The sequence below is a fragment of the Carettochelys insculpta genome, chromosome 5 (genome assembly GCF_033958435.1).
Source record: "Carettochelys insculpta isolate YL-2023 chromosome 5, ASM3395843v1, whole genome shotgun sequence".
NCBI lineage: Eukaryota > Metazoa > Chordata > Testudines > Carettochelyidae > Carettochelys > Carettochelys insculpta.
The window spans coordinates 127198509-127225958 of NC_134141.1; the positions used below are offsets into that span (position 1 = coordinate 127198509).

General features: G+C 68.0%; 1 protein-coding gene across 3 annotated transcripts in view; it reads left to right on the plus strand.

The window, feature by feature from the left end:
• Nucleotides 1-27450, plus strand: part of IL11RA (interleukin 11 receptor subunit alpha) — a 56189-nt gene that overhangs the window by 22352 nt on the left and 6387 nt on the right. The window contains exons 1-9 of one of the 3 annotated variants that reach the window (XM_074994439.1): nt 76-275; nt 16772-16865; nt 17393-17453; nt 20264-20430; nt 20738-20852; nt 25036-25068; nt 26174-26337; nt 26503-26666; nt 26810-26951. In XM_074994439.1, the coding sequence (XP_074850540.1) occupies nt 16772-16865; nt 17393-17453; nt 20264-20430; nt 20738-20852; nt 25036-25068; nt 26174-26337; nt 26503-26666; nt 26810-26951 (940 nt within the window). In that variant the 5' untranslated portion in view covers nt 76-275. Of the gene's footprint in view, nt 1-75; nt 276-14958; nt 15331-16771; nt 16866-17392; nt 17454-20263; nt 20431-20737; nt 20853-25035; nt 25069-26173; nt 26338-26502; nt 26667-26809; nt 26952-27450 lie in introns of those variants that run through there. The other 2 variants (XM_074994438.1, XM_074994440.1) reach the window with 2 other exon arrangements.

Below are 27450 nucleotides of genomic sequence, written 5' to 3' on the forward strand. Positions count from 1 at the left end.
CCGGGCAGGGGCGGGCCGGGAGGCAGGGAGGGCGGCCGGGCTGCTCCCACGCAGCCATTCCCCGCTGGCAGCGGCTCCGGGCTCGGCTGCCAGCCGCTCCCAGCGCCTCGCCTCGGGTTACCGCCGGGAAGCGCGCGGCTCCGGTTCCGACCCGGGGTGGGGCGGGGCGGGCGGCTCCGGGGCTTCCTGGCGGGGGGGGGGCGCCCCTCTTCTCCGCAGCCCAGCGGGGCCATGGGGAGCGGCGGCGGCCGTGGCGCAGGCAGCTGGCTCTGAAGGTAGGGCGGATCCGGGCCGGGCCGGGAGGGGGCTGCTCGGGGCGGTTCTGGGTTAGCCCGGGGGGATCGGAACCGGCTTGGCTGGGGGACGAGTGATCGGAACCGGCTCGGCTGGGGGTGGTTCTGGGTTAGCCCGGGGGTGATCAGAACCGGCTCGGCTGGGGGACGAGTGATCGGAACCGGCTCGGCTGGGGGCAGTTCTGGGGTTGCCCCGGGGTGATCGGAACCGGCTCGGCTGGGGGACGAGTGATCGGAACCGGCTCGGCTGGGGGCAGTTCTGGGGTTGCCCCGGGGTGATCGGAACCGGCTCGGCTGGGGGCGGTTCTGGGGTTGCCCTGGGGTGATCAGAACCGACTCGGCTGGGGAACGAGTGATCAGAACCGGCTCGGCTGGGGGCAGTTCTGGGGCTGCCCCGGGGTGATCGGAACCAGCTCGGCTGGGGGGCGAGTGATCGGAACCGGCTCGGCTGGGGGTGGTTCTGAGGTTGCCCCGGGGTGATCGGAACCGGCTCGGATGGGGGCGGTTCTGGGGTTGCCCCGGGGTGATCGGAACCGGCTCGGCTGGGGGACGAGTGATCGGAACCGGCTCGGCTGGGGGTGGTTCTGAGGTTGCCCCGGGGTGATCGGAACCGGCTCGGATGGGGGCGGTTCTGGGGTTGCCCCGGGGTGATCGGAACCGGCTCGGCTGGGGGCGGTTCTGGGGTTGCCCTGGGGTGATCAGAACCGACTCGGCTGGGGAACGAGTGATCAGAACCGGCTCGGCTGGGGGCAGTTCTGGGGCTGCCCCGGGGTGATCGGAACCAGCTCGGCTGGGGGGCGAGTGATCGGAACCGGCTCGGCTGGGGGCAGTTCTGGGGCTGCCCTGGGGTGATCGGAACCGGCTCGGCTGGGGGGTGAGGATCGGAACCGGCTCGGCTGGGGGCAGTTCTGGGGCTGCCCTGGGGTGATCGGAACCGGCTCGGCTGGGGGGCGAGTGATCGGAACCGGCTCGGCTGGGGTCAGTTCTGGGGCTGCCCCGGGGTGATCGGAACCGGCTCGGCTGGGGGCGGTTCTGGGGTTGCCCTGGGGTGATCAGAACCGACTCGGCTGGGGAACGAGTGATCAGAACCGGCTCGGCTGGGGGCAGTTCTGGGGCTGCCCCGGGGTGATCGGAACCAGCTCGGCTGGGGGGCGAGTGATCGGAACCGGCTCGGCTGGGGGCAGTTCTGGGGCTGCCCTGGGGTGATCGGAACCGGCTCGGCTGGGGGGCGAGTGATCGGAACCGGCTCGGCTGGGGGCAGTTCTGGGGCTGCCCTGGGGTGATCGGAACCGGCTCGGCTGGGGGGCGAGTGATCGGAACCGGCTCGGCTGGGGTCAGTTCTGGGGCTGCCCCGGGGTGATCGGAACCGGCTTGGCTGGAGGATGGTTCTGGGTTCGCCCCGGGGTGGTTGGAACTGGGTCGGCCGTGAGGTGGTTCTGAGTTAGCCCCAGCTGAGTGCATGGAGTGACTGTCCGCCTGCTGGCGTTTTGCTGGCTCGGTGGCCTGCTGCGGAGATGCGCCCAGTCTCTGCCCCTGCCCCCGGGGGTCACGCTGCGTCCTTCTGGCCGCCGCACGCAGAGAGATGTGGGTGGGGTGTCCGAGGCGGGGGCAGCCCCTCGGTGGCTCAGTGTGCTGGGGCAGGGGCACCGGGGGCCGGTGAGGGAACGGGGGGGCAGGGCCATGTAAATGCCAGTGGGGCTGTGTACGCGACTGTGCCGTGGCGTCTCCGTGCCCACGCCGGCCTCCTGCCAGGCTCTGGCGCTCTGCCTTCCCTCGGCGGCTGTGCCAGCGCCCCCTTCTCCCCGAGCCGTGCCTGCTCTGTGCAGCCGGGGCTCCAGCCCGCCGCGCGCTCTCAGACTGCCCAGCCCCCTTGGGAGCTCATTAATCTGGCTGTCTCCAATTCATGGCCTGCTTATGTCTATTGTCTTCTATTTTCGTCTGCACCCGAGGCCTTGGCCAGGAACCACAACCAGCAGCCCTGGGTCCGAGCCGAGGGGCGTCTCGCGGCTGGAGCAGAGCGAGCCGAGGCAGGGGCTGTACCCCAGCCAATCCGCAGTTGTTCCAGGTTAACGCTGCTGAGCTGTGGGGCACTTGGATGGAGCAGCTACGAGGGGAGCCCGGCCCCAGTCCTGCCCTGCTGGCGGCTGCATGGACCTGTGCCTATCACCATCACCGGGCCATGGCTAGTGTGAATCGGCCACACCCCAGCAGGCCCTGAGGATCCAGCCCTGGTGTGGTTGCTGCCGTTGCTTGGGGCATGCGCCGGCGACGGCCGAGTGGGCTGTGCTGGGTGTGCCCAGCGGTGGAGGAGAGGCTGGCGCCCTCCTGCTGCCTGGGCCGGCTCAGTCGGTGCTCTGCTGGTGCACGTCGCCAGGGCACGGCACGGCAGAGAGGCAAGTGGCAGGGGCTGCACTCGGGCACACCTGTGGGCAGCAGTGGCTGTGCAAGGCCTCCTGGCGCTCCGCTGCTCCGTGGGCATCACGCCCGGTCGCTGGGTGTCGTTGTCGGGGGGTTGCCTGTGGGCCGGCCAGGGGATCGGGGCCGTGCGATGGGGCTGTAGCATGCAGCTCTCGCAGCCCTGCAGTTGCAGGGGCGCTGGGCATGCCAGAGACGCTCTTGCCGTGTGATCCTGCCCCAAATGCCAGGCAGCAGCGAGTGGCTGCCGGCGGTTACTGCCCTGGAGAGAAACTCGGAGCGCCTGGGTCAGCGTGGGGGGTGTGGGGAGATGGACAGGCTCCTCCAGCTCCCAGACAGACAGACGAGCGGAAGCCGTTGTAGCACAGCCCCCTGCAAGCCAGTGGCTCCCCCGTCCCGAGACATGGCCTGCGGCTGGGCCGGGCCTGGGGCTTTGCTCTGGGTGTGGTAGCGCCCGCCTGAGGGCGAGTCTCTGAGCCAGTGCCTCGGCGGGTAATTCCAGGGCCTTTAGTGACTCTGCTGCTGTGTCGCAGGCAGGGGCCGGGATTTGGCCCCGTTCCTTCTGTGAGCAGGGACGGAAGCCAGCGCGTGGCTGTGGAGTGACGGGGGGGCAGGCGGCAGGCCCCAGGTCCGCCTCTTACACCCTGGCTCTGCCGCGTCTGTCCTGGGCCTCGGCGGGAGGGGGAGACACACGGCCTGTGGGCGCTGCAGGAACGGCCTTGGCCTGCGCGATGGGGTCGCCTGTGCTGCCCGGTGCCGAGCAGGGGGAGCCACCACCCCGGGTTTTTCTGGGGTTCGTTGACACTGGCACAGCTGCTTCCCTGGTGGGGCTGTGACTGGGAGCGTTGAAGCTGGTGGTGGCCAGGCTGGGCAAAGGTCGGAGGTGCCTGGGGCTCACGTCCGGGGAAAACACTGGGAGACAGGCTTGCAGGAGGGAGGGCCGTGGCTGGCAGCCACGGGAGGTGTGGCCTGGCCACTCCTGAGCTGGCAGAAGGAGAGTCCCTGAGGCTGGCGGACAGGAAGTGCCACGGCTGCCTGGCGCTGGGCGCTCCCTGCATGGGCCGGAGTGGTGCTGTAGGTAGGACAATGCACACGCCTGCACGGGCCTCGGTGCACAGAGCCCACAGCAGTGACGGAGTCCAGGGAGCCTGGTACTAGCCCTGGCTGCAATGCCCGTCGAAGGCTCCCTGGCGGAATGGCCTTGTGTCCTTGGAGGGGGCTGTTTCCAGTACCGTGTCCATGAGCTCTCCAGGGCCCCAGTGTCTCTCAGAGGGACACACCCCGGGCGGTGCCCAGCCCCCCATGATGAAGGGGTGTGGGGATTTTATTCCCCCTGGTTGGGTCGCATGTGTTTCCTACTGTCCTGCAATAACCTGAGGTGGGTGCCTCAGTTTCCCCCGGCGCAGCATTGGTGCATAGTGGTGTGGGGGTTTCAGTGTGACAACTTCTCACCTGTAGGCAGTTGGGGCTCTGGGGTCCTTGTAACCTAGGCAACCAGGTGACCCCTTTCTTCCCCAGGAACAGGACCAAGGTGGGAGGAGGGGCCTGGTTGGTTTGAATGGGAACTGGGCAGTTGAGTGGAGGGGGGTCTGGTCTGACTGGGGAGGGAGGAAGGGCCCAGGGCCTGGTTCTGGGACCCCCTCTGGGCCCCTCTCCCTGAGATGGACGGTACTGACGGCTTCTGGTCCCTGTGCTGACAAGTCTGTTCTGTGCTGTGTCCCTGTGGCCCCATAACCCGCCTGTTCTCCCTGCTGAGAGAGCCACGTCTGCCTGCGGGTGGGGGCAGGGCCTGGGGACCCCTGGCTCCGTGACCCCCCCTTCATGTGCCCTTGGCTGCCCACCAGGGCCTCGTTGGGCTGGTTTGTTCGCACAGTCCTGTTGCGGAGGTGGAGGAAGGGCCGGGTGGGGCAGGTCCCCGTCTGCCTCACAGAGCCAGGGGACGGGGTCAGCGGGGGGTGCGGACCGGGGCGGGGAGCCCAGGAGACACAGCCTGGTCCCAGCTCCTCTCCTGGTGCTGTGGGGCTGGCTGTGCTGCGGCCCAGGTCAGGCCCCTGTCGCGAGAGACCGGTGGGGCCCACGGGCCGGGCGCCGTCCCCAGCGGCGCTGGGCTGGGCTGTGCTAGCTGCCGTCGCCACCACCGGGGCTTTCCGCTGCTGGCAGCATTTGCTCCTCTCCCGGCAGCAAGGAGCCTGGGGCCTCGCAGCCTGGCTGGCACAGGCCAGCTCTCTGGGAAGCAGGCTGGGGGTTCCCTGCTGCCGGCGCCTGGGCGGCTGAGGCAGTTTTGCAGGCAGGGGACTCTGGAGGTGGCAGGCCTGTGCCAAGCATGCTGGGAGATGCTGCCAAGCCCACGCCAGGTCTGCCCAGACCACCCCGGGGAGCAGGGAGCTTCGGTGGCTCCCATGGCGCCTCCGGGTGGCTGGCAGTGACTCGCTCGCCTCCCCCCCAGCTCTGCCCGCTCGCCCTCTCGCTTTGAAGAGCAACATCACATGAACCCAGCAGCCCCAACCCGGAGCACTCAGCATGGTGGAAAGTTGGCCCGAGACTGGGGCCTCCCCCAGGAATTCTGCCACCGCCGGGCCTGGCACAGAACGAGCACATGTGTGTGCCGGCTTCCATCACCCTCGGCACGAAAGCAAACCAGCAGCAAACCCACCGGGGGCTGTTGCCCGAGGATGGGGCCCAACAGGCAGCGGGTGCCAGCTGGCGTGCCAAAGACCATGTGTAGAGAGCAGGCCTGGCCCTCACAGCGGGGGCTTGGGGATCAGCTCTGTGATTAGCCAGCTCCAAGGAGGCTGGGAAGTAACCGATGAGCTGCCTGGAGGGCTGATTTATAAACTTCAGAGCTTTCAGGCTCTGGTCCCTGTCCTGGGCCATGTTCGGCTGGTGGGCTGCAGGGGGGTGCAGTGAGTGTGTGGCAGTGTGTACTGTGTGTGACGGCCTGCAGGGGGCGCTGTCCTTGGGGCACGTCCAGACGGTGGGAGCATCCTGCAGGGGGGCACAGTGAGTGTGTGGCAGTGTGTGCTGCGTGTGACAGCCTGCAGGGGGCGCTGTCCTCAGGGCACGTCCAGATGGTTGGAGTGTCCTACAGGGGGTGCAGTGAGTGTGTGGCAGTGTGTACTGCGTGTGACGGCCTGCAGGGGGCGCTGTCCTTGGGGGGCACATCCAGGTGGCGGGAGCAGGCTGCAGGACAGCACAGTGAGTGTGAGGCAGTGTGTACTGTATGTGACAGCCTGCAGGGGGCGCTGTCCTAGGGGCACGTCCAGACAGCAGGAGCGTCCTGCGGGGTGCGCAGTGCACATGTGGCAGTGTGTGCTGCGTGTAACGGCCTGCAGGGGGCGCTGTGCACATGTGGCAGTGTGTGCTGCGTGTGACGGCCTGCAGGGGGCGCTGTGCACATGTGGCAGTGTGTGCTGCGTGTGACGGCCTGCAGGGGGCGCAGTGCAGATGTGGCAGTGTGTGCTGCGTGTAACGGCCTGCAGGGGGCGCTGTGCACGTGTGGCAGTGTGTGCTGCGTGTGACGGCCTGCAGGGGGCGCAGTGCAGATGTGGCAGTGTGTGCTGCGTGTGACGGCCTGCAGGGGGCGCAGTGTGGCATGGCACTCGGGTATACGCTGGGCATTCGGGGCTCACCTGGATTGAACTGGGAGATAGGTGGTGGGTTTTCCCATGGCTGACTGTTCTAGCAGCTCCCCTCCAGCCCCTGGCTCAGCTCGTGCCTCCCGGACTGGCTTGCAGAATCAGGAGTGGTTTGGTTTTGTCCAGTGACCCGCTCTGGTTCTGGGCGTGGAGGATTTGGGGGTCACATTTCCTGCCTTTTCTCTGCAGCCGGGAGGGCTGGGAGCGCCCCGCTTTGCTGAATGCCAGCTGAGTGTCCCCAGGGATCCCCAGCCCCTGGGAGTGGGGCTCTGAGACGCCCATCCCCGCGAGGGCTGGGCTCAACATTGGCTCTGGTGATGTGAGTCGCCCGTGAGGGTGGCTGGGAGCGCCAGGTCTGCGCCGGGAGATTTGGGCAAATCCCACCATCCTTTACGGAAGTGCAGGCGTCTGCACATGAGAGCATGGTCGCTGCCGCCGGGGCAGAACAGAGTGGAGCAGGGCAGAGCAGAGTGGAGTGGGGCAGAGGAGAGCAGGCGCTGGGATTCCAGGGTGCCTGCTGGCCTCTGCATCAGCCCAGAGGTCATCAGTGTCAGGCAGCAGGGCTGGGAGGGTGCTTGCTGCTTGCCAGAGCTGGGCACTGCTGCAGCTGACACTCGCCCCATGCCATGCAGCCCCATCTGCGCCCAGTGCTTCCACTCAGAGCAAAGCCAGGCGTTGCTCACAGTGGAGGGCAGGGCAGGGGCACTGGATGGGCTGGCACCTCCAGGCTGGCGTGGTCCCTGCCAGCCGCAGGGGGCCTGTCCCAGCTGGGGTCCTGGGGACCCCTCGGCTGACTGCATTCAGCATGGAGCTGGGAGCGCTGGTGCGGAGAGCTCCTTGGGCCCTGTAATATGAGGGGGTTTCTGGACACAGCTAGAGAAGTCAACCCAGGGCACCTTTGCTTAAATCCAGACCACTTACAGCCCAGGCTGGGATTTCCTTCTTACTAAGGCAAATCCAACCAGCCACCACCACACCTCTCCCAGCCCCACTGGCCAGCCAGAGCCACACAAGCAAACGCAGAGACCTCCCAGCTGCTGCACCAGCCTAGCCCAACAACCCCCTGCTCAGGTGAGCTGTTCTTAAAACCTATTTCACCAACTCCACCCAGATTCTTCCAGGCCCCAAAGGGTCCAGCCACAGCCCCCACTCAATATATACTTGGATCTTACCCTGAACAACACGCTCGCCAACCCGCCAGACCTAAACATGTAAAGGTTTATTAACAAAGCAAGAACGGAGTGAGAGAGAAAAACAGGTCAAGCTATGCTTTGCATGCATCTGTTACAGCAATTGATGCAGCCAGTGGTGTTATGTGCTGATTCTTAAAGTCCCCCCCAAGGGGCACGATTCCACGTCTTAGGCTACGTCTACACTACAAGATAAATTCGAATTTATTAAAATCAGTTTTGTAGTGCCGGGTTTCCTGAATTTGATTTTGAGCGTCCTCGCTTCCCACAGACTCCCAACAAATCAACACGTTGCTTCCACACTGACATCGCCGAATGTCGACTGTCGCAGCAGTGCATTGTGGGAACCTATCCCACAGTTCCCTCAGCCCTGCATCCTGACCCAGAAGTAGCAGCGTTGTCAGTTCTGTGGGTCCAGCAGCTTGGGGGCCCTGGGAAACTTCCTGGCTCTGCTAGTACAGTAAACCCTCCATTTACTGGACTAATAGGGCTGCCGGTTCTTCCCCATGTCCCTTAAATGTGAGGGTTTACTCCCCCTCCTCGCAGGTGCCCCCAACCCCAGTCCCACCCCAACTTCCCCCCAAAAACAACCCCCCAAAAACACCCCAAAACATCCCACCTCCTAAAAAACCCAACCCCTGCCACCCACTGGCTCCGGTGGAAAAGCTGCTGGCACCCGCTGGCAGGGGGCACCTGGTCGCAGGTGGCCAAGGGCACCTGCAGGGTGAGTTCCTGCCCATGGGCATCTGGCCCTGCTCCGGCTTGAGCAGCCCAGTGGCAGCGTGCCTGGCCCTGTGGTGTCTCGAGCAGCCCAGTGAAAAGGTGCCTGGCCCTGCGCTGGCTCCAGCAGTCCGGTGGCAGCGTGCCTGGCCCTGCGGCATCTCGAGCAGCCTGGTGGCGGCGTGCCTGGCCCTGCGCTAGCTCCGGCAGCCCAGTGACGAGGTGCCTGTTCCCCGCCAAAGGGGTGCAGCAGGCTGGTCAGTTACTGTCCTTAGTTACTGGGGATCTGGCCCGCTGGGTCAGCGCGCTGGAATGTGGATCTTTTGACCAGGACCCAGAACCCCGAAGCAAGATCGAGTCCAAGATGGATGCTGCTCGGTCCACCTCCTGGTCCTCCTTTGTGTCTTGGGACAAAAGCCACTGGTGAGTCTGCCCCCACTTGACCCCGGTGGGCTGTGGTGGCAAAGTGCCATTGGCTGAATCCCAGGAGACAGCCTCAGATCTCTGAGAAGGGCCCGGTCCTTGGTGTCGGCCAAGCACCCTGGCTGGAGAGGCCACCAGCCACCAGGCCCCCAGTGTGTCCCCCTGGCTCTGAACGGTTCTAACACAGCTGCAGAGCAACAGTCTATAACTTTACCTACCGACATAGCACAGACGTGTGAGTAACACACACAGATTCAGGGCACCCTCAGCTTTCATTGCACACCTCGCACGCCCCCCAGCACACTCTTGGGGGCCGGTAGATACACTGGACACGTAAAGTGGCCTCCATAGCCAATAGAAAACCCCAGTCACGTGACAGGCCCACAGCATGGAGTCTGTTGGGCTGGGGGCAGCTGGCTTAGGCCGGCCCCAGGCGCCGTGTGATGGAAGCTGGGGACACCCGCCACTGACCTCCCCCGGCACCGCACGCCCACAGTGTGGTGTCCCACACTGCTGCATTCCAGCTCGGAGCCAGCCCCGCCTGCGGTGGGAGCCCGGTCAGGGCCTGGAGAGGTCCTGGCGGCACCAGGTGGTGGGCGGGGAACAGCCCTTACTCTGCAATTAGCAGCAGAGGAATCCAGAGAGGGAAGAAGAATGTCCCATTGTTTGCCCTGCTGAGGCGGGGCTCTGCGGCTGTGGCAGGGACTCCCTCTGCTGGGATTAGGTCATTGCTGGAGTAAATGCAGCCAGCAGTGGGATATTGTCTCCGGCTGACTTCATCCACCCCACGGTGCCACAATCTCTGCGTGCGGCACTGCACTGTCACACAAACACTGTGAATGTACCACTGGCCCTGCACTGCGATCTCTGCGTGCGGCACTGCACTGTCACACAAACACTGTGAATGTACCACTGGCCCTGCACTGCGATCTCTGCGTGCAGCATTGCACTTTCACACAAACACTGTGAATGTACCACTGGCCCTGCACTGCGATCTTTGCGTGCAGCATTGCACTTTCACACAAACACTGTGAATGTACCACTGGCCCTGCACTGCGATCTCTGAGTGTGGTTCTGCACTGTCACACAAACACTGTGAATGTACCACTGGCCCTGCACTGTGGTCTCTGCGTGCGGCACTGCACTGTCACACAAACACTGTGAATGTACCACTGGCCCTGCACTGCGATCTCTGCGTGTGGTTCTGCACTGTCACACAAACACTGTGAATGTACCGCTGGCCCTGCACTGTGGTCTCTGCGTGCGGCACTGCACTGTCACACAAACACTGTGAATGTACCGCTGGCCCTGCACTGCTATCTCTGCGTGCGGCACTGCACTGTCACACAAACACTGAATGTAGCACTGGCCCTGCACTGCGATCTCTGTGTGCGGCACTGCACTGTCACACAAACACTGTGAATGTACCACTGGCCCTGCACTGCGATCTCTGCGTGTGGTTCTGCACTGTCACACAAACACTGTGAATGTACCACTGGCCCTGCACTGCGGTCTCTGCGTGTGGCACTGCACTGTCTCACGCACACACACAGAGTGAATATACTGCTGGCCCTGTGTGATGGAGTGGGGGATACGTGTGTATGTGTGTGTCTCACAGGGGCTGTGGGGCTCCTGCTGAGGGTAACCTGGTGGCCAGGTGACACCTCTGGGCTGCAGACAAAGGAGGAGCTGGAGCCTGAGGGGCTTGAATTGGAGCTGGGAGTTGGAAGCAGTGAGTCTGGGCTGGGAGAGAGAGAGACAAAGGAGGGGGCAAGGCCCCGGCTCCGGGGGCCCCTCGGCGCCTCCTCTCCCCAGCATGGATGGGACTGGCTGTCTCTGCCGGCTGCACTGACTCCTCTGTACGAGGCTGTGCCCTGTCGGCTCATAAACCCGCTGTTCTCCTGCTGAGTGAGAGTCACTCCTGCCTGCGGACGGGGGCAGAGCCTGGGGACCCCGACCCCCATGACACCCTGGTGCTGCGCTCTCTGTGCATGGCACGGCACTGTCGTGCACACACGCATGCGCACACACTGAATACACCACCGGTGTCTGGCTCCCTGTCTGTCACCCATGCGCCTCTGTCTGGCTGTGGTTTATCCTGCCACCCATCCCTGCCGCGTCTAGGCGCCTGCTGCTGAGAAAGGGGCAGTGGGTCCCTTGGGGGCTGGCTGTGCCCTGTCTCGGGGAGCGGCTCCCTTGGGCTGGTGGGTTGGGCGGATGGGCCGTTCTGTCCGTGTCGGGGTTAATGCCACTCTGGAGATCCAGGGCTGCCCGGGCTGGGCAGCTCCGCCGCAGGAGGGTTTACGTCAGTTAGTCGTGATTAAGGCAGGGCATTGCGTCGTCAGGTGCCCGGCTCCAGGGAGGCGGGATAGAGCGGCATGCCCCCGCCCGCTCCTCCCGCCCCTGCTCTGCCCGGGCATAGCCTGGGGCTGGACGGTGGGCTGTGGACACGTCGCCCCCCGCACCGCGCGCTCCTGGGGCTCGAGAGCGCGGAGGGGCGCCGGGGGTTGCATCTGCCCAGCCCAGCCTGTAGCTGGGTCTCCTCCAGCTCCCTCGGCTCTGCGTCCCCTGGGCAGCTGTGGTGCCCTGGCAGCTCTCAGCCCCGAGACGGCTCGGCAGGGCCTCTTGGGGCCAGCGCTGGCTCCGAGGGTGGCAGCAGGGTTCTGGGCTGGCGGGCGGGCGCTGTGCAGGGCGAGGCTGGAGCTGTCGTGTTAAAGCATTGGCTTCCCTCTCTGGCCGGGGTGCTGGGGGCAGCTGGGGCGCCCTGAGAGCGGGAGGTGCCCCAGGCCTGCACCAGGAAAGGTGCCTCTTGCCTTTGGTTTCATGGTGTGGGCACCTCGGGTGTGGCACTGAGACCTGACCAACTCATTTCATGCAAGCCCCTCTGTGGCCAGCCTGCCCGTGTTGGGAAGGCCCCTGCTCGGGGCTCTGCAGGGCATGAGCTCAGGCAGCCCCAGCTGGGGGATCTCCCTTCCCGCTGCCAGGGCCGGGCTGTGAGCGGCCAGCGGGGGCCGGGGCCGGGACCTTGCCGATGGAGCACAGAGAGCTGGCTGTTCGGCGCAGAGCTGGCTCTGTGCGTGGCACACTTCTTGGGGCCCTGCTCGGCCGGCACTGGCACCGGGGCTGCCGGCTGCACAGCGTTTGCCAGCCCTGGCTTGCTCCAGCTGCCCTGCCTGCCGGAAGCGGGGACGGACGGCAGAAGGAAGCCCTCCCTGCTCTGCACAGTGGGGCAGGGCCGCGTGCTCAGATGCCCGCACAGGGCTCCCCACGCTCTGCCTCTCTGCCCCCCACCAGGCGCGCGCCCTCTCTGGGCTCCAGGGTGGGTGCCCTCTGCTGCCTGGCTGTGTGCTGCCTCCCAGGACCCTTCTCGCTCTCTGGCAGCCTCCTCTAATCCCCCGCTCTGCGGGCTGGCTGGCTGCCGTGCCCCAGGTTCCATGTCACCTCTGCAGCCCCGGCCCTGGCCCCGTGCAATTTCCCTGCTGAGGCCAGGACTGAGCACGTCCCGTTGGCCCCGGACCGCTGCTGGGAAAGGTTTCTGGGCCCATACGGCACCTTTCAGGCCTGGCCATTCGGTGAGGCAGCCACCCTGCTGCTGGGGCACTGCAGGAACCATGCGCCTTGCTTCCCTGGCACTGGCCAGCCAGCGCCCCCAGGCCCAGGGCGCCCTGCAGGGAGCGGGTCTGTTACGCTGCCTCCTGGAACCCCCTGCCCAGGCCATGCGTCCACGCCCCCCCGCCTCTCTGCCTGGGGGAGAGCAGGGCCCTGGTGCCAGCCCAGGGCGTGGCGGTGACGGGCTCAGGGATGTGCTGCTGCTGCCCCACTAGGAAGATGCCACCTAGAGCTGAGCTGGATGCAGGGCACCCCTGAGCAGGTGTGGGGGGCTGGGCAGCTAAGCTGGCTGCAGAGGGTCCCATCGGCTGCCGTGTGCACCACGTGCTGAATGCGGGCGGCATTAGCAGGCGTGGCTCCTTGCCTCGGCCGGCGGCTAACCACAGCAACGCCTCCTGGCAGTGCAGTTCCCTCCCTTAGCTCAGCTCACCGGCCGGCCCCCGCTGCAGTGTGCTGAGTGGGGAGGAGGGAGCCGGGGATGGGGCTAAGCAGAGCCTGGCAACTCGGTCGGTGCTCAGGGTGTGCCGGGGGCAGCCCCAGCGCAGAGTTCTGCCACTCTGCAGGCCGGATTTCAGCAGCTGAAGGGTGTCTTGTGCCGCGGCGGCGCTGGCAGGGTGTGGGAACCGGCGCCAGCTCCTGAGCGGGTTCTGGCCCAGGTCTGGCGCCCGCTGTTCGCAGAGAGCAGCGTTTGCACCTGCGCTGTGACCGGAGAAGCTCCTGGTTTCCAGACTCCGGGCTTGGCGTCGCGGGGCCTGGGCGGCTTTCATGCTGCGCTTCTGTTCGGAGGCTACCGCCCAAAGCCGAGCGTTGGAGTCAGAGCCCGGGGCGGAGGGGGCTGGGGTCTCTGGCCGGCTGGCGGGAGTAATGGCTTTGTGGCTGCGTCCTGCCTCGGGTCAGGGCTGAGTCCGTGGCCCCTCGTGCCGTTGCCTTTCGGAGCAGGAGCTGTGGGGAGATGTACCCCTGAAAGCCGCGTCCTCCCCCGTGTCGGTGCGCAGCGGGTGTGGGATTCACCCGCTTCGCTGCTGCGGTGGCCGGGCGCTGTGGGTAGGCGCCTGCCCAGTGGGCTGGAGAAAAACGCCGCACGCCCTTCTGCCGCTGTGGCTACGGCCAGGGAGTGCGCTGGGCCAGCCGGGTTTCCTGGCTGCTCTGCCGTCTTTCACACGCTGCCGTCCAAGCCGGAGTGGTTCTGGGCTCGCTGTTCATCCCCACCCAGGCCCTTTCCCCAGGGATTGCCCAGGGCCGGGGCCCTTCTCCTGCCAGCGCTCCATCCCCTCCTGCCCTTGCCAGGCAGCGGAGCCGTGCACAGTGCTGCTGGTGTGGCTTGGTAAGGAGGGAGGTGAGGTTTGCAGACGGGTTCCAGAACTCGCCCCCGGCTGCTCAGAGCCAGTTTAGTCCCTGGGCACGCAGGAACCTGGGAAGCCTCCACCCGTCGGCCGGTGAGAGCCTGGCTGGATGCACACACGTGGGCATCGGTGCTCCCATTTCCAGGCCCTCGGAGCTCAGCCCAGCGTCCCCCTTTGGGCCGCAGAGGTTCAGTAACTCTCACGGACTCTGGGTGCTGCCCGAGCAGAGACGCAGCTCGGCTGGGAGCAGGACATGGAAAAATAAAACCCTGGCCCGTGGGCAACTTACAAACAGTCTGACAACAGACAGCAGCGTGTTCACCGCCCGCCCCGAGCTGAGCTTGCAGCCGGGCCGCCGTCGCCGCCACAGGGACCTGGCCTCTGTGGCATTGTGCCGGATTTACACCGCTGTCACAGAAATGAATCTGCCTCCCCCACCGCTCTGCCCGGTCCCTTGGCGCCAGCGCATCAGACCCCAGCAGGGTCCCGAGTCGTGTTCCGGTGGCCGGCACGTGGGTCTGGATCGCCCTCCCCAACCGCCCAGGAATCTGCAAACGCCCAGCCGCCCTTCCAGTGTGAGCTGCCCATGGTTTGTCCGGGTCATGCTATGGCACCCCCACGTACCGCCCGTGGGGGCAGCCAGAGGGAGCGGGCCCGGCCCGGGGTTCCCCGCCTGGAAAGGTTCCCAGAGCGTGTCGCTTTTCGATGCCTCGGCCCCACGCTGCGGGCGCGTGTGGGCTCCGGGCGTGCCGACGGATGCCAGGCTCTGGGTACGGTAATGCACAGTGGCTGTTCGGGTGCGGCCCCTGCCGGTTCTGAATAGGGGGCTTGGGAACATGGCCGTTTGGCTCCAAGGGGCTGAAAGGCAGGACCAGAAACAGGGAGTGGGGGAGGGGGGACGACACTCCACCCTGCAGCCGTGTTTGCGGCCTGGGAGCGAGAACGGGAGGGCAGCGTGGCCTGGCGTGGGGCACACTGCCATGGGACTCAGCCTGGGGGTGAGCCCAGCTGCTTCCATGCCGGCAGAGCGACTGTGGGCGCGGCGCGGCCCCACCGGTGCCTCAGTTTCCCTCCCCGCATGTTGAGGGTTCCAATTCTCGTAGCTGTGCGCGCTGCGCCCGGCGCCGGCCGATGCGGAGCAGGGGGGCTGCAGCCCGGGTGCTGCTCAGCGTGCCAGCTGCTGGAGGAACAGAACACCACCCTTCCCCCCGTCTCACAGCTGAACAGACGAGCCAGGCGAAAACAGACGCACACCCGGGAGACAACCCCCCCCCGGGCGGAACGGGCCAGGAGCAGCTTTTTTCAATTTCCCCAAAGCCAGCCCACCCGGCCGCCCGCCAGCTGCTGCGCCACGCCTGCACAGCGAGACCCGAGTCGGCTTGCCCCCCCCGCGCCGCCCCTCCGCGGCCCCCAGCCAGCTCCTGCCCCGAGGGCGGCGTGTGGGCAGAGCCCGCGGCGTGGATCTGTGCCTCTGGCGGCGGTGGCCAGGGCTGTAGCAACGGAGGAACCCGCGTCTGTCTGGCAGCGGCTGGGCGCCTGGATCCCCCGGCACAGCTTGTGAGAACAGCACCGATCCCTGCGCGCGGCTGGCGCTGCCGGCGGGTCCTGGCCCGTGGCCGGTGGTATGTGGCGGAACCGCAGCGCAGATCCTAAACGACAACACGCCGATGGCAGCCGCTGGCGCCCTAAAGCTCCCCGCCCGGTACGTGCTTCAGCCCCAGTGCGCCACGGCCTGCCCAGCGGGAGCGGGACTCTGGCGCAGGGGGCCTGCGTGCCAGTAAGTGCCGGGGATGGCTCAGTCACGCTCCTGCGCTCAGCCAGCGTCCCGGTTCCCTGGCGCCCCGCGTGAGTCACAGGCCCTGGCTGCATGCTGTGTTCCCGGCCCGGGAGTGAGCGGCCAGCCCGGGCAGCTGGCCAAATTCCAGAGAGAGACTTTAATTCATTGCAGCTTTTGCAAACCCTGGGCGGCCTCCCCTGCCGCGGGCCTGACCCTTGCCCTTCGCACACCAAGCCTGGCCTCCGACGGCCGCAGGGAGCGCACCGCCCGGCTGAGACGCACACGGCCGGCAGCAGCGGCTCACGGCGCGTCCCCTGCTCTGCGGGGTGGCAGTAGTTGTGCGTTACCGGCGCTAGCGCGGCTTGGACGGGCAGTGAGAAAGTCCCTGCCTGCGGCGTCCACGGGGGGCAGGCGCCTGCCAGTGACACGGCCCCTCTCAAACTGCCGTGTCTGCCTGCAGCGTGTCCACGAGCCCCAGGGGTGGGAGGCAGCAGACGCCCCAGCCGGCCTTGCTCAGGGGGCTGAGGGACCTCGCGCCGGCCTCGGATGAGCTCACATGACATGTTCCAACACATGTTGTGTGTGCGGTGAGTGCTGACACGTGGCTCGTGGGGCTGGGCTGGGAAAGACACGTGAGCCGCCCGGGGGCTCCCACGGCAGCCCAGCTCCCCGATGCGCACAGGGCTGTGGGTGGGTGTGTGCGGGGCCATGTGCACATGGGTGTGTGGGCAGGGCCATGTGTGGATCAGACAGTCTGTATCCAAGTGTGTGCGTGCAGTCCTGGGCGGGGTGTACCCGGTTGTGTGTGCGCGGTCCTGGGCGGGGTGTACCCAGATGTGTGCACGCAGTCCTAGGTGGGGTGTACCCAGTTGTGTGTGCGTGTGCAGTCCTGTGCGGGGTGTACCCGGCTGTGTGTGCACGCAGTCCTGTGTGGGGTGTGCCTGGTTGTGTGCATGCAGTCCTGTGCGGGGTGTGCCTGCTTGTGTGTGTGCAGTCCTGGGTGGGGTGTACCCAGCTGTGTGTGCGCAGTCCTGGGTGGGGTGTACCCAGCTGTGTCCTGGGTGGGGTGTACCCAGCTGTGTGTGCACAGTCCTGGGTGGGGTGTACCCAGCTGTGTCCTGGGTGGGGTGTACCCAGCTGTGTGTGCACAGTCCTGGGTGGGGTGTACCCAGTTGTTTGCGTGCGTGTCCGTGCCTGTGTTCCCCTCCCTTTGATTTCCCTGAACTGAGCCTATACCCCAGGGGCCCCAGCCCAGTGTGGGGCTGGTTCCCGCGGGGAGGTGCTCTGGGGGCCCCGGCCTGGCCCAGCCCAGCCCGGCTCGGGGCGCAGCCTGTGCCAGCAGTAAGGGGCCGTCTCTCTCCCCCAGATGTGCGCACCCAGCCCCGGCCTCCGCAGGGTGATGGCGCTGCTGGCTGCAGCCCTGGTGTCGGCCGCTGCCTGGGAGGAACAAGAGGAACAAGGTGAGTAGGGGCACGGCACGGCCGCTCGCCTGCCCTCAGTGCCCAGCACTGCTTTGCCTGCGGCTCCTGCCAGCCCCACAGAGCGCCACATCCAGCCCCAGGCCGGCGCAGCAGGACCAGCCCCTGCGTTTGCACCTGGGGAAACTGAGGCACGTGCATGCTGTGTCTGTTCCTGGAACGAGCCTGGGCTGGACTGGGGAGGGGTGGGGGGGCTGTGCTCAGAGGGGGGAGGGGAAACGCCTCCCTGGCTCCTGTGGGGCCTGCGGCTGCCCAGGCTGGGGGGCAGAGACACCCTGGCTGGCCTCGGGGCTCCCCGCAGGCAGGTCCCAGGCTCCAAGCCCAGCACCGGGGTCCGGCTGCCTCGAGCTGCGCCCCTGCCGGGCGTGGCTGCGGTAGCCCCGGCTGAGCTGAGTGCGGCTCGCCCAGCCCGCCCCACGCCCCACGCCCGCCGCCAGGTACTGCAGCCCCCCTGTCCGCCCCGACCCGCCCCGGCCACCCCCTCACTGCCTGCTCTGTGCCGGGTGCAGGTGTGCAGTACGGCCAGGTGGGAGCCGACGTTGTCCTGTCGTGTGCCGGGGGCGCCGCACGGTAGGTCCTGGTGCGCGGGGGAGGGCTGGTGTTAGTCTGCTCCCGCCAGGGCAGTGACAGGCTCCGCTCGCAGCAGGGGGGGTGGAGGGGGGACCCCCGGCCCTGCCAGCCACCCCTCGCTCCCGGCCCCCAGCCCCCCTGCTCCCATCCCCTCGCTCCCGGCCCCCAGCCCCCCTGCTCCCATTCCCTCACTCCTGGCCCCCAGCCCCCCTGCTCCCATCCCCCATCCCTGCCAGCCCCCCTCGCTCCCGCCAGCCCCCTCGCTCCCGGCCCCCAGCCCCCCTGCTCCCATCCCCTCGCTCCTGGCCCCCAGCCCCCCTGCTCCCATCCCCCATCCCTGCCAGCCCCCCTCGCTCCCGCCAGCCCCCTCGCTCCCGGCCCCCAGCCCCCCTGCTCCCATCCCCTCGCTCCCTGCCCCCAGCCCCCCTGCTCCCATCCCCTCGCTCCCGGCCCCCAGCCCCCCTGCTCCCATCCCCTCGCTCCTGGCCCCCAGCCCCCCTGCTCCCATCCCTGCCAGCCCCCCTCGCTCCCGCCAGCCCCCTCGCTCCCTGCCCCCAGCCCCCCTGCTCCCATCCCCTCGCTCCCGCCAGCCCCCTCGCTCCCTGCCCCCAGCCCCCCTGCTCCCATCCCCTCGCTCCCGGCCCCCAGCCCCCCTGCTCCCATCCCCTCGCTCCCGCCAGCCCCCTCGCTCCCGGCCCCCAGCCCCCCTGCTCCCATCCCCTCGCTCCCGGCCCCCAGCCCCCCTGCTCCCATCCCCTCGCTCCCAGCCCCCAGCCCTGCCAGCCCCCCTCGATCCCGGCTCCCATCCTCTTGCTCCCGCCAGCCCTGCCAGCCCCCCTCGATCCCGGCTCCCATCCCCTTGCTCCTGCCAGCCCTGCCAGCCCCCCTCGATCCCGGCTCCCATCCCCTCGCTCCCGCCAGCCCCCTCACTCCCGGCCCCCAGCCCCCCTGCTCCCATCCCCTTGCTCCCGCCAGCCCCCTCGCTCCCAGCCCCCAGCCCTGCCAGCCCCCCTCGATCCCGGCTCCCATCCCCCCTGCTCCCATCCCCTCGATCCCGCCAGCCCCCTCGCTCCCGGCCCCCAGCCCCCCTGCTCCCATCCCCTCGATCCCGCCAGCCCCCTCGCTCCCGGCCCCCAGCCCCCCTGCTCCCATCCCCTCGATCCCGCCAGCCCCCTCGCTCCCGGCCCCCAGCCCCCCTGCTCCCATCCCCTCGATCCCGCCAGCCCCCTCGCTCCCGGCCCCCAGCCCCCCTGCTCCCATCCCCTCGATCCCGCCAGCCCCCTCACTCCCAGCCCCCAGCCCTGCCAGCCCCCCTCGATCCCGGCTCCCATCCCCTTGCTCCCGCCAGCCCTGCCAGCCCCCCTCGATCCTGGCTCCCATCCCCCCTGCTCCCATCCCCTCGCTCCCGCCAGCCCCCTCACTCCCGGCTCCCAGCCCCCCTGCTCCCATCCCCTTGCTCCCGCCAGCCCCCTTGCTCCCAGCCCCCAGCCCTGCCAGCCCCCCTCGATCCCGGCTCCCATCCCCCCCTGCTCCCATCCTCTCGCTCCCGCCAGCCCCCTCGCTCCCGGCCCCCAGCCCCCCTGCTCCCATCCCCTCGCTCCCGCCAGCCCCCTCACTCCCAGCCCCCAGCCCCCCTCGATCCCGGCTCCCATTCCCTTGCTCCCGCCAGCCCTGCCAGCCCCCCTCGATCCCGGCCTCCAGTCCCCCTGCTCCCATCCCCTCGCTTCTGCCAGCCCCCTCACTCCCGGCCCCCAGCCCCCCTCGATCCCGGCTCCCATTCCCTTGCTCCCGCCAGCCCTGCCAGCCCCCCTCGATCCCGGCCTCCAGTCCCCCTGCTCCCATCCCCTCGCTTCTGCCAGCCCCCTCACTCCCGGCCCCCAGCCCCCCTCGATCCCAGCTCCCATCCTCTTGCTCCTGCCAGCCCCCCTCGCTCCCATCCCCTCGCTCCCGCCAGCCCTGCAAGCCACCCTCGATCCTGGCCCCCAGCCCCCCCACTCCTATCCCCTTGCTCCTGCCAGCCCCCCTCGCTCCCGGCCCCCATCCCCCCTGCTCCCATCCCCTCACTCCCGCCAGCCCTGCCAGCCCCCCTCGCTCCCGGCCCCCAGTCCTGCCAGGCCCCTCCCCGCCCGCAGCCCCCCTGCTCCCATCCCCTCACTCCCGCCAGCCCCCCTCGATCCCAGCCCCCAGCTCCCCCGCTCCCATCCCCTTGCTTCCGCCAGCCCTGCCAGCCACCCTCGATCCTGGCCCCCAGCCCCCCAGCTCCCATCCCCTTGCTCCCACCAGCCCCTCCTCCGCTCCCGGCCCCCAGCCCCCTCGCTCCCATCCCCTTGCTTCCGTCAGCCCTGCCAGCCACCCTCAATCCTGGCCCCCAGCCCCCCTGCTCCCATCCCCTTGCTCCCGCCAGCCCCCTCGCTCCCGGCCCCCAGCCCTGCCTGCCCCCCAGCCCTGCCAGCCCCCCTTGATCCTGCCCCCTAGCCCCACCAGGCCCCCCGCTCCCACCCCCCATCCCCCCCGCCCCCATCCCCCGCCATCCCCCTCACTCCTGGCCCTGCTAGCCCCCTTCACTCCCAGCCCCCACCAGCCCCTTTGCTCCGACCCCCCCAGCCCCCCTCACTCCCGGCCCCCAGCCCCTGCCAGCCCACCCTGGGTCCCCACCCCCCAGCTCTGCCGGTGCCCCTCACTCCTGGCCTGCAGCCCTGCTGTTCCTGGTCTGACACACGGGCCCCGCTGGGCAGTGCCGCATGCCGGCCCTTGTGCCGCAGAGCCGGGCCCTGTGTCCCGCTGACCGAGTGCCCGGCTCTTCTCCGCAGCTCGGGGGTGCAGTGGCGGCGGGAGGGGGCAGCTGGGCTCCCAGAGGGCTGCCTGCTGCGGGAGACCGACTTGCTGCTGCCGCAGGCCCAGCTGGCGATGGGAGGGCCCTACAGCTGCCACGACGGGACCGGGCAGCTCCTGCGCTCCATCTCCCTCCGGCTGGGCTGTAAGTCGCTCCACGCGGCGCCCCTCAGGGCAGGGGCCGGGCCAGGCATCGGGAGGCCCCTTCGGCAGCCGGGCTGACCAGCCGGTCCTGGGGCAAACGCTTCCGCTTTCCCCACTGCCTGCTCCATGGACAGGGATAGGCCCTGATGGGCCGCTCCCCCCCACGTCCCCCCGTGGGGGGCTCATGCCACCGTACCCTCACCCCGCGGCCTCCCCCTGTGCCATGGCTGAAGGGCCTCGGGGCTGGAGGCTCTGGTTTGCTGTGGGTCCCGGCAAGGCCCCTGACTGTCTCCTCCCCTCGGCGCCAGACCTGCCCGGGGTCCCGTCCGTGTCCTGCCGAGCTTCAGACTACGAGAACTTCTCCTGTTCCTGGACCCCCAGCGTGGAGACGCTCCTGCCCACCCGATACATCACCACCTACCGGTAGGGCTGGGCTGTGGGGCGCGAGGGCCGGGGAGTGCCGCTCGGCTGGGGCCTTCGCTGTGGGGCCTTGACCCAACCCTGGCTCAGGAACAACCTCAGCCCCACCTGCAGGCGGGAGTTGTGGCTCCTGTGTGCCACGTTCCACCCCAGATTCAGCTTCACATCAGGAGAGCCCAGCCGTGTTCGTGCACACGAAACGGGGGCCAGAGGAGTCCTGCTGAGGGCCGGCTCTGGCCTTGGCCAGCTCCCAGAAGGGCGAGCGGCCGGGGAGCAACAGGCTGTGCAGAGGGGCCGGTGTCAGAGTGACGGCCGGATGGGAAGCTGCTCAGAGGAAAGGCGGTGGCCGAGTCCAAGAAGTGTGTGTTTCACCATCCCGGCCGAGCTCTCCAGTGCCGACGGCTGTGCCCTGAGCTCGGCGGACGGCCTGTTTGGGGAGCTGCTGCCGGCGGCTGGCTGTGGGTCAGGGTGTCCCGTCGGTTAAAGCAGCTCTCGAGCAGGCGTTTGGCCACGCGCCCTGGGCCCCCTCGGCACAGCTTTATCACGGGCAGAGCCAGCTGGGCAGCTGCTGGCCTTGGTGCGACCCGGAGCTGGGAAAGCCCAAGCACCACTCCCCCCCGCGCAGCCGACTGCTCAGATTGACCCCTGCGGGGCGCGCAGGAAATCAGCCCAGGAGCCATTCGGGGAGGGGTGGGGAGGGGAAGGAGTCTTGGAGAAGCTAGAACTGAATGGCAGAGCCAGGGTGCGTCGGAACGGAGCCGTGGAGGGGCCGCAGCTCAGGACAGACCAGACGCCTAGCGGGGCAGGGAGGGAGGGTAGTGCAGACAGACAGATGGACGGATCCCTAGTTCGCAGGGGGTGTGTCAGGAGGGGCGGAGAGATTCTTGTTTGAGTGCAGATGGATAGATAGATGCATGGACGGACGGCTAGCTGGAAGGGGTGTGTGGATAGACAGACAGACGGTTAGCTGGCCATGGTGGGACCCGGAGCTGGAAGGGGTGTGTGGATGGATGGACGGACTGTGAGCTGAAAGGGGTGTGTGGGTGCACAGATGGACGGACAGTGAGCTGGAAGAAGCGTGTGGATGGATGGATGGATAGTCAGCTGGAAGGGGTGTGTGGATGGACGGATGGATGGACATTTAGCTGGAAGGGGTGTGTGGATGGATGGATGGACGGACGGATGGACGGACAGTGAGCTGGAAGGGGTGTGTGGATAGATGGATGGACGGACAGTGAGCTGGAAGGGGTGTGTGGATGGACGGATGGACGGACAGTGAGCTGGAAGGGGTGTGTGGATGGACGGATGGATGGACGTTTAGCTGGAAGGGGTGTGTGGATGGATGGATGGACGGACGGATGGACGGACAGTGAGCTGGAAGGGGTGTGTGGATAGATGGATGGACGGCCAGTGAGCTGGAAGGGGTGTGTGGATGGACGAATGAACGGCTGGTGAGCTGGAAGGGGAGCGTGGATGGATGGATGGACGGACGGTGAGCTGGAAGGGGCGTGTGGATGGACAAATGGATGGACGGTTAGGTGGAAGGGGCGTGTGGATGGATGGATGGACGGACGGATGGACGGACAGTGAGCTGGAAGGGGTGTGTGGATAGATGGATGGACGGCCAGTGAGCTGGAAGGGGTGTGTGGATGGACGAATGAACGGCTGGTGAGCTGGAAGGGGCGTGTGGATGGACGGATGGATGGACAGTGAGCTGGAAGGGAACTGTGGATGGACGGATGGACGGACAGTGAGCTGGAAGGGGACTGTGGATGGACGGATGGACGGCCAGTGAGATGGAAGGGGTGTGTGGATGGACGAATGAACGGCTGGTGAGCTGGAAGGGGAGCGTGGATGGATGGACGGTGAGCTGGAAGGGGCGTGTGGATGGACAAATGGATGGACGGTTAGGTGGAAGGGGCGTGTGGATGGACGGATGGACGGACGGATGGACGGCCAGTGAGCTGGAAGGGGTGTGTGGATGGACGAATGAACGGCTGGTGAGCTGGAAGGGGCGTGTGGATGGACGGATGGACGGACAGTGAGCTGGAAGGGAACTGTGGATGGACGGATGGACGGACAGTGAGCTGGAAGGGGTGTGTGGATGGACGAATGAACGGCCAGTGAGATGGAAGGGGTGTGTGGATGGACGAATGAACGGCTGGTGAGCTGGAAGGGGAGCGTGGATGGATGGATGGACGGACGGTGAGCTGGAAGGGGCGTGTGGATGGACAAATGGATGGACGGTTAGGTGGAAGGGGCGTGTGGATGGACGGATGGACGGACGGATGGACGGCCAGTGAGCTGGAAGGGGTGTGTGGATGGACGAACGAACGGCTGGTGAGCTGGAAGGGGCGTGTGGATGGACGGATGGACGGACAGTGAGCTGGAAGGGGACTGTGGATGGACGGATGGACGGCCAGTGAGCTGGAAGGGGAGTGTGGATGGACAGATGGACGCCTGGTGAGCTGAAAGGGGAGCGTGGATGGACGGATGGACGGCCAGTGAGCTGGAAGGGGAGCGTGGATGGACGGATGGACGGCTGGTGAGCTGGAAGGGGAGTGTGGGTGGACGGATGGACGGACGGTTAGCTGGAAGGGGTGTGTGGATGGAAGGATGGACGGCCGGTGAGCTGGAAGGGGAGTGTCCGGGCAGGTGGCTGACTGGAGAAGGGGGCACGCGAGGCCAATGCTGCTGCGGTGTCATTAGTGCAGCTGTATGGAAACATCACCTGTTTCCTGGTGGTTGTCCCTTCCTGCCCCCCGTCCGCGGCCGGCGCAGGGACCCAGCCCATGTCTCCTGCCGGGCGAGCGTGCCCCGAGGCGGCAGGCTTGCCGTGCTGTGCCAAGGCCCCAGGATCCCGTTCTCTCTCTCTGGTCTGGAGCCACTCACTCGTGGGGCAGGGTCCCGGCCTCCTCCACCCCCTGCCCTGGGGTGCCTGGGGCAGCTGTCCTCTGGGGGGCAGATAATGCACACCCAGTGCGCTGGGGTGGGCAGGACCCGTGGGAACGGCATGGCCCGGGCGTGAGTCCTTCCCTGCGTGGCCCCAGCAGCCAGCCCGGGTGTGGCCTGGGGCCGTGTGCAGGAGGGACTCCCTGGCCTCCACACAGAGCCACCCTGGGTGGGGCCGTGGGCCGTGACCCCGCAGGGCTGCCGTGCGGTGGTGGCGCCGTGCCCAGGCAGGGCTGTCGGTAACGAGGGTTGGGAGGGCGCTGGGGGGCTGCCTTGGGGACAGTTTTCTTCAGGCCAGGACGCTCAGCCCAGGCCTGCAGCCGTCTCTGGGGAGGTGCGCAGCCGCGGTTGTGAACCCGGGGCAGCTCCAGGCCACCCCATCAGCCGGGAAGTGGCCAACTGCGGCCTGTCCTCTGGATCAGTTGTGCCCGCGGGGTCCCTCTGCCGAGTCCCGGTGCTGATCGCTCGGCCACGGGCGCACCAGGCTCTGCTGCCTTTGTGCCGTGACACCGGCTCCACCCCAGGAGCCTGCAGCCTTGCGCTGGCAGAGAGCCAGGGCTTGGCACTTCCTGTGCTGGGCGATACGGCGCGGTGCCGGGCCCCGGGCGATACGGCCCCGGGCGATACGGCGCGGTGCCGGGCCCCGGGCGATACGGCCCCGGGCGATACGGCGCGGTGCCGGGCCCCGGGCGATACGGCCCCGGGCGATACGGTGCAGTGCCGGGCCCTGGGCGATACGTCCCCGGGCGATATGGTAAAGTGCCGGGCCCCAGGCGATACGGCCCCAGGCGATACGGTGCGGTGCTGGGCCCCGGGCGATACGGCCCCAGGCGATACGGTGCAGTGCTGGGCCCCGGGCGATACGGCCCCAGGTGATACGGTGCAGTGCCGGGCCCCGGGCGATACGGCCCCGGGCGATACGGCGCGGTGCCGAGCGGGCGACACGGAACTCCCCGCTGAGCAGTGTGAGGGATACGCCTGGCGGGACAGCGCCCCCTAGTGCCACACTGTGGTGCCTGCAGGGCCTGGGGTTTCTGCTGGCGCCTGGCTCTGAACCTGGCCCTGGCATTGCTGCCCTGTGACCTGCAGGCTGGGTTTGGAGACACCCCGGTGCCAGGACCAGAAGTGCAGCCCCCGGGCCAGGTGGGCGCTGTTCAGCCCCCCGCCCCCACCCACTGCACCTTGCCAGGCCGGTGTCTGGCCCGAGACTAATCGCCTGCTTCCCCTTCAACAGGAAGAAGTCGCTGATGGGCGATGAGAGGCGGAGGTGAGACTCGCCCCCCGCCGGCCTGGCCTTGGCAGGGCTGGCACCGCCCCACGGTCACTGCGGTCCCTGTGGGCCCAGAACCGTGGCTCAGCCGCAGGGAGGCCGGGCTGGGCCATGTTGAACCCCCACTCCCAGGGCAGGCGCAGGGGACCAGCCGGCACTGCCCGCTCTGGGGGTGACAAGGGGCTGCAGTCTCTGGAGCTTTCAGAGCAGCACCTGCTGGGGCCAGTCACCCCCCAAACTCCTAGCCAGGCACCCAGGAATCCCCCCGGGCACACAGCAGCAGACAGCCTCTCCCCAGCACGGAGCCAGCCAGGAGCTGTGGCCGCTCTGGAGCCGGGGCCCTTCTGCACGTTACCCAGGTCCCCATCTCACAGAGCAGCCCTGCGGTGTTCACCGTCCCAGCCCAGGTCCTGTCGTGCTGGCCCCTGAGAACAATGGCACCACCCAGCCCTCGCGCCCGTCTTCCTGGCCCTGGAGGAGAACACACCTCTCCGGCCTTGCCCTGCCCAGGGCTCCCTGCACATGTCCCCTGCCTCATCCCATGGCTCCCCACCTTCCCTTCACTGCCATGCGCTGCCCAGCCTTGGGATGCTCTGGGCTGCTGCCCTGCAGGCTGGTGGCGGTGCCAGGGGGCCCTGTGCCAGCTGCTGTGCAGAGGCCCTTGCGTTCCGACCCTAGCCCCTGTGCAGAGCCTGGCTCCGGCTGCAGGGTGCGGCCTGGCTGCTGATGGTGCTGAGTGTAGGCTTTGTGTGTACCTGGGACCATGCCACGCACTGGCCTACCTGCGCTGCCAGCCCCCCGTGGGCGTGCCGTGCCCTGCCCGTGGGCTGCCTGGCTGCCAGCCCTGCTTGGCGCAAGGGGCTTGGGGATCAGCTGGCAAGCAAGTCTTTGTGTGGGGGGGGGGGCAGATGGGTCAGGGGTTGCTGGCTGGCCTGGTGCGCTGGTGCCAGGGGCCCTGTGCCCGCTTTGTGGGGGCAGTTGGCAGAGAAGCCGTGGCAGGCTGGGGACAGCTGCGTGGCATAGGGGCCTCAGCGCCTCTGGTGTGTGGAGCTGTGCCCCGAGAAGAGCAGCCCCAGGAGTAACCACCCCGTGCTCTCGGCAGGCCCCAGAGCAGCCAGGCAGGGCCGTGCGTGCAGGACCCTGCCCGCCCCCACACCTGCACCGTGCACCAGTGCGAGTTCTGGAGCTCCTACCGGCTCAACGTCACCGAGGTGAACCCGCTGGGCTCCCGCTTCCGGCTCCTGGACGTCACCATGCAGGCCATCAGTGAGTGCCGCGCCTGCCCGGGCGCCCAGCACCCACCCCGGCTGTGGCTGCCCCCGGGGGCCCTTGCCCTGCCCTGCCCCGGGGCTGAGCCCCTCCCCACTCCCAATGAGCCCCGGGGAGGCAGGAGGCGTCTGCTCACGGCGCTGCCCGTCTCTTCCTGCCCAGTTAAGCCGGACCCCCCAGAAGGCCTGGTGGTGGAGCCGGTCCCGTCGGCCCCACGGCGCCTGCAGGTGCGCTGGCGATACCCGGCCTCCTGGCCCAGGGAGCTCCACTTCCAGCTCAAGTTCCGGCTCCAGTACCGGCCCGTCGCACACAGCTCCTGGTCCGTGGTGAGTGCGCGGGGGCTGGCGGGGGGACCCCACGTCCCAGCCTCTGCCCCTCCCCCGCAGGTAGAGACTGGGGGAGGGGTGGGGGCCGGAGGGGGGCTGTGCCTGGGAGTCCCCACATCCCAGCTTCTCCTCCTCCCCCACAGGTGGAGACCGTGAACCTCTCCGAGGTCATCACAGACGCCTTCACTGGGCTGGAGCACGTGGTGCAGGTCAGCGCCAAGGACTTCCTGGACGCCGGCAACTGGAGCGAGTGGAGCACTGAGGCGTGGGCCACCCCCGGCCCAGGTGAGGGGGGCTGGGGCAGGCAGGAGCCTCGGGGGATATGGCGTGGGCTCCCTGCGGCCTGCTGGCCTCCCGCCTCGTTCACCCGATGGCACAACACAGCCCCACCCTGCTGCCCGCCCGGCGCACCCCCAGCCGCTCGCCCCCGGCGGGTACAGCCCCACCCTGCTGCCCGCCCGGCGCACCCCCAGCCGCTCGCCCCCGGCGGGTACAGCTCCACCCTGCTGCCCACCCGGTGCACTCCCAGCCGCTCGACCCCAGCGGGTACAGCCCCACCCTGCTGCCCGCCCGGTGCACTCCCAGCTGCTTGCCCCCGGCGGGTACAGCCTCACACTGCTACCCGCCCGCCTGGTGCACCCCCAGCTGCTCGCCCCCAGCGGGTACAGCCCCACACTGCTACCTGCCTGCCCTTTGCACCTCCAGCCGCTCGCCCCTGGTGGGTACAGCCCCACCCTGCTGCCCGCCCGGCGCACCCCCAGCCGCTCGCCCCCGGCGGGTACAG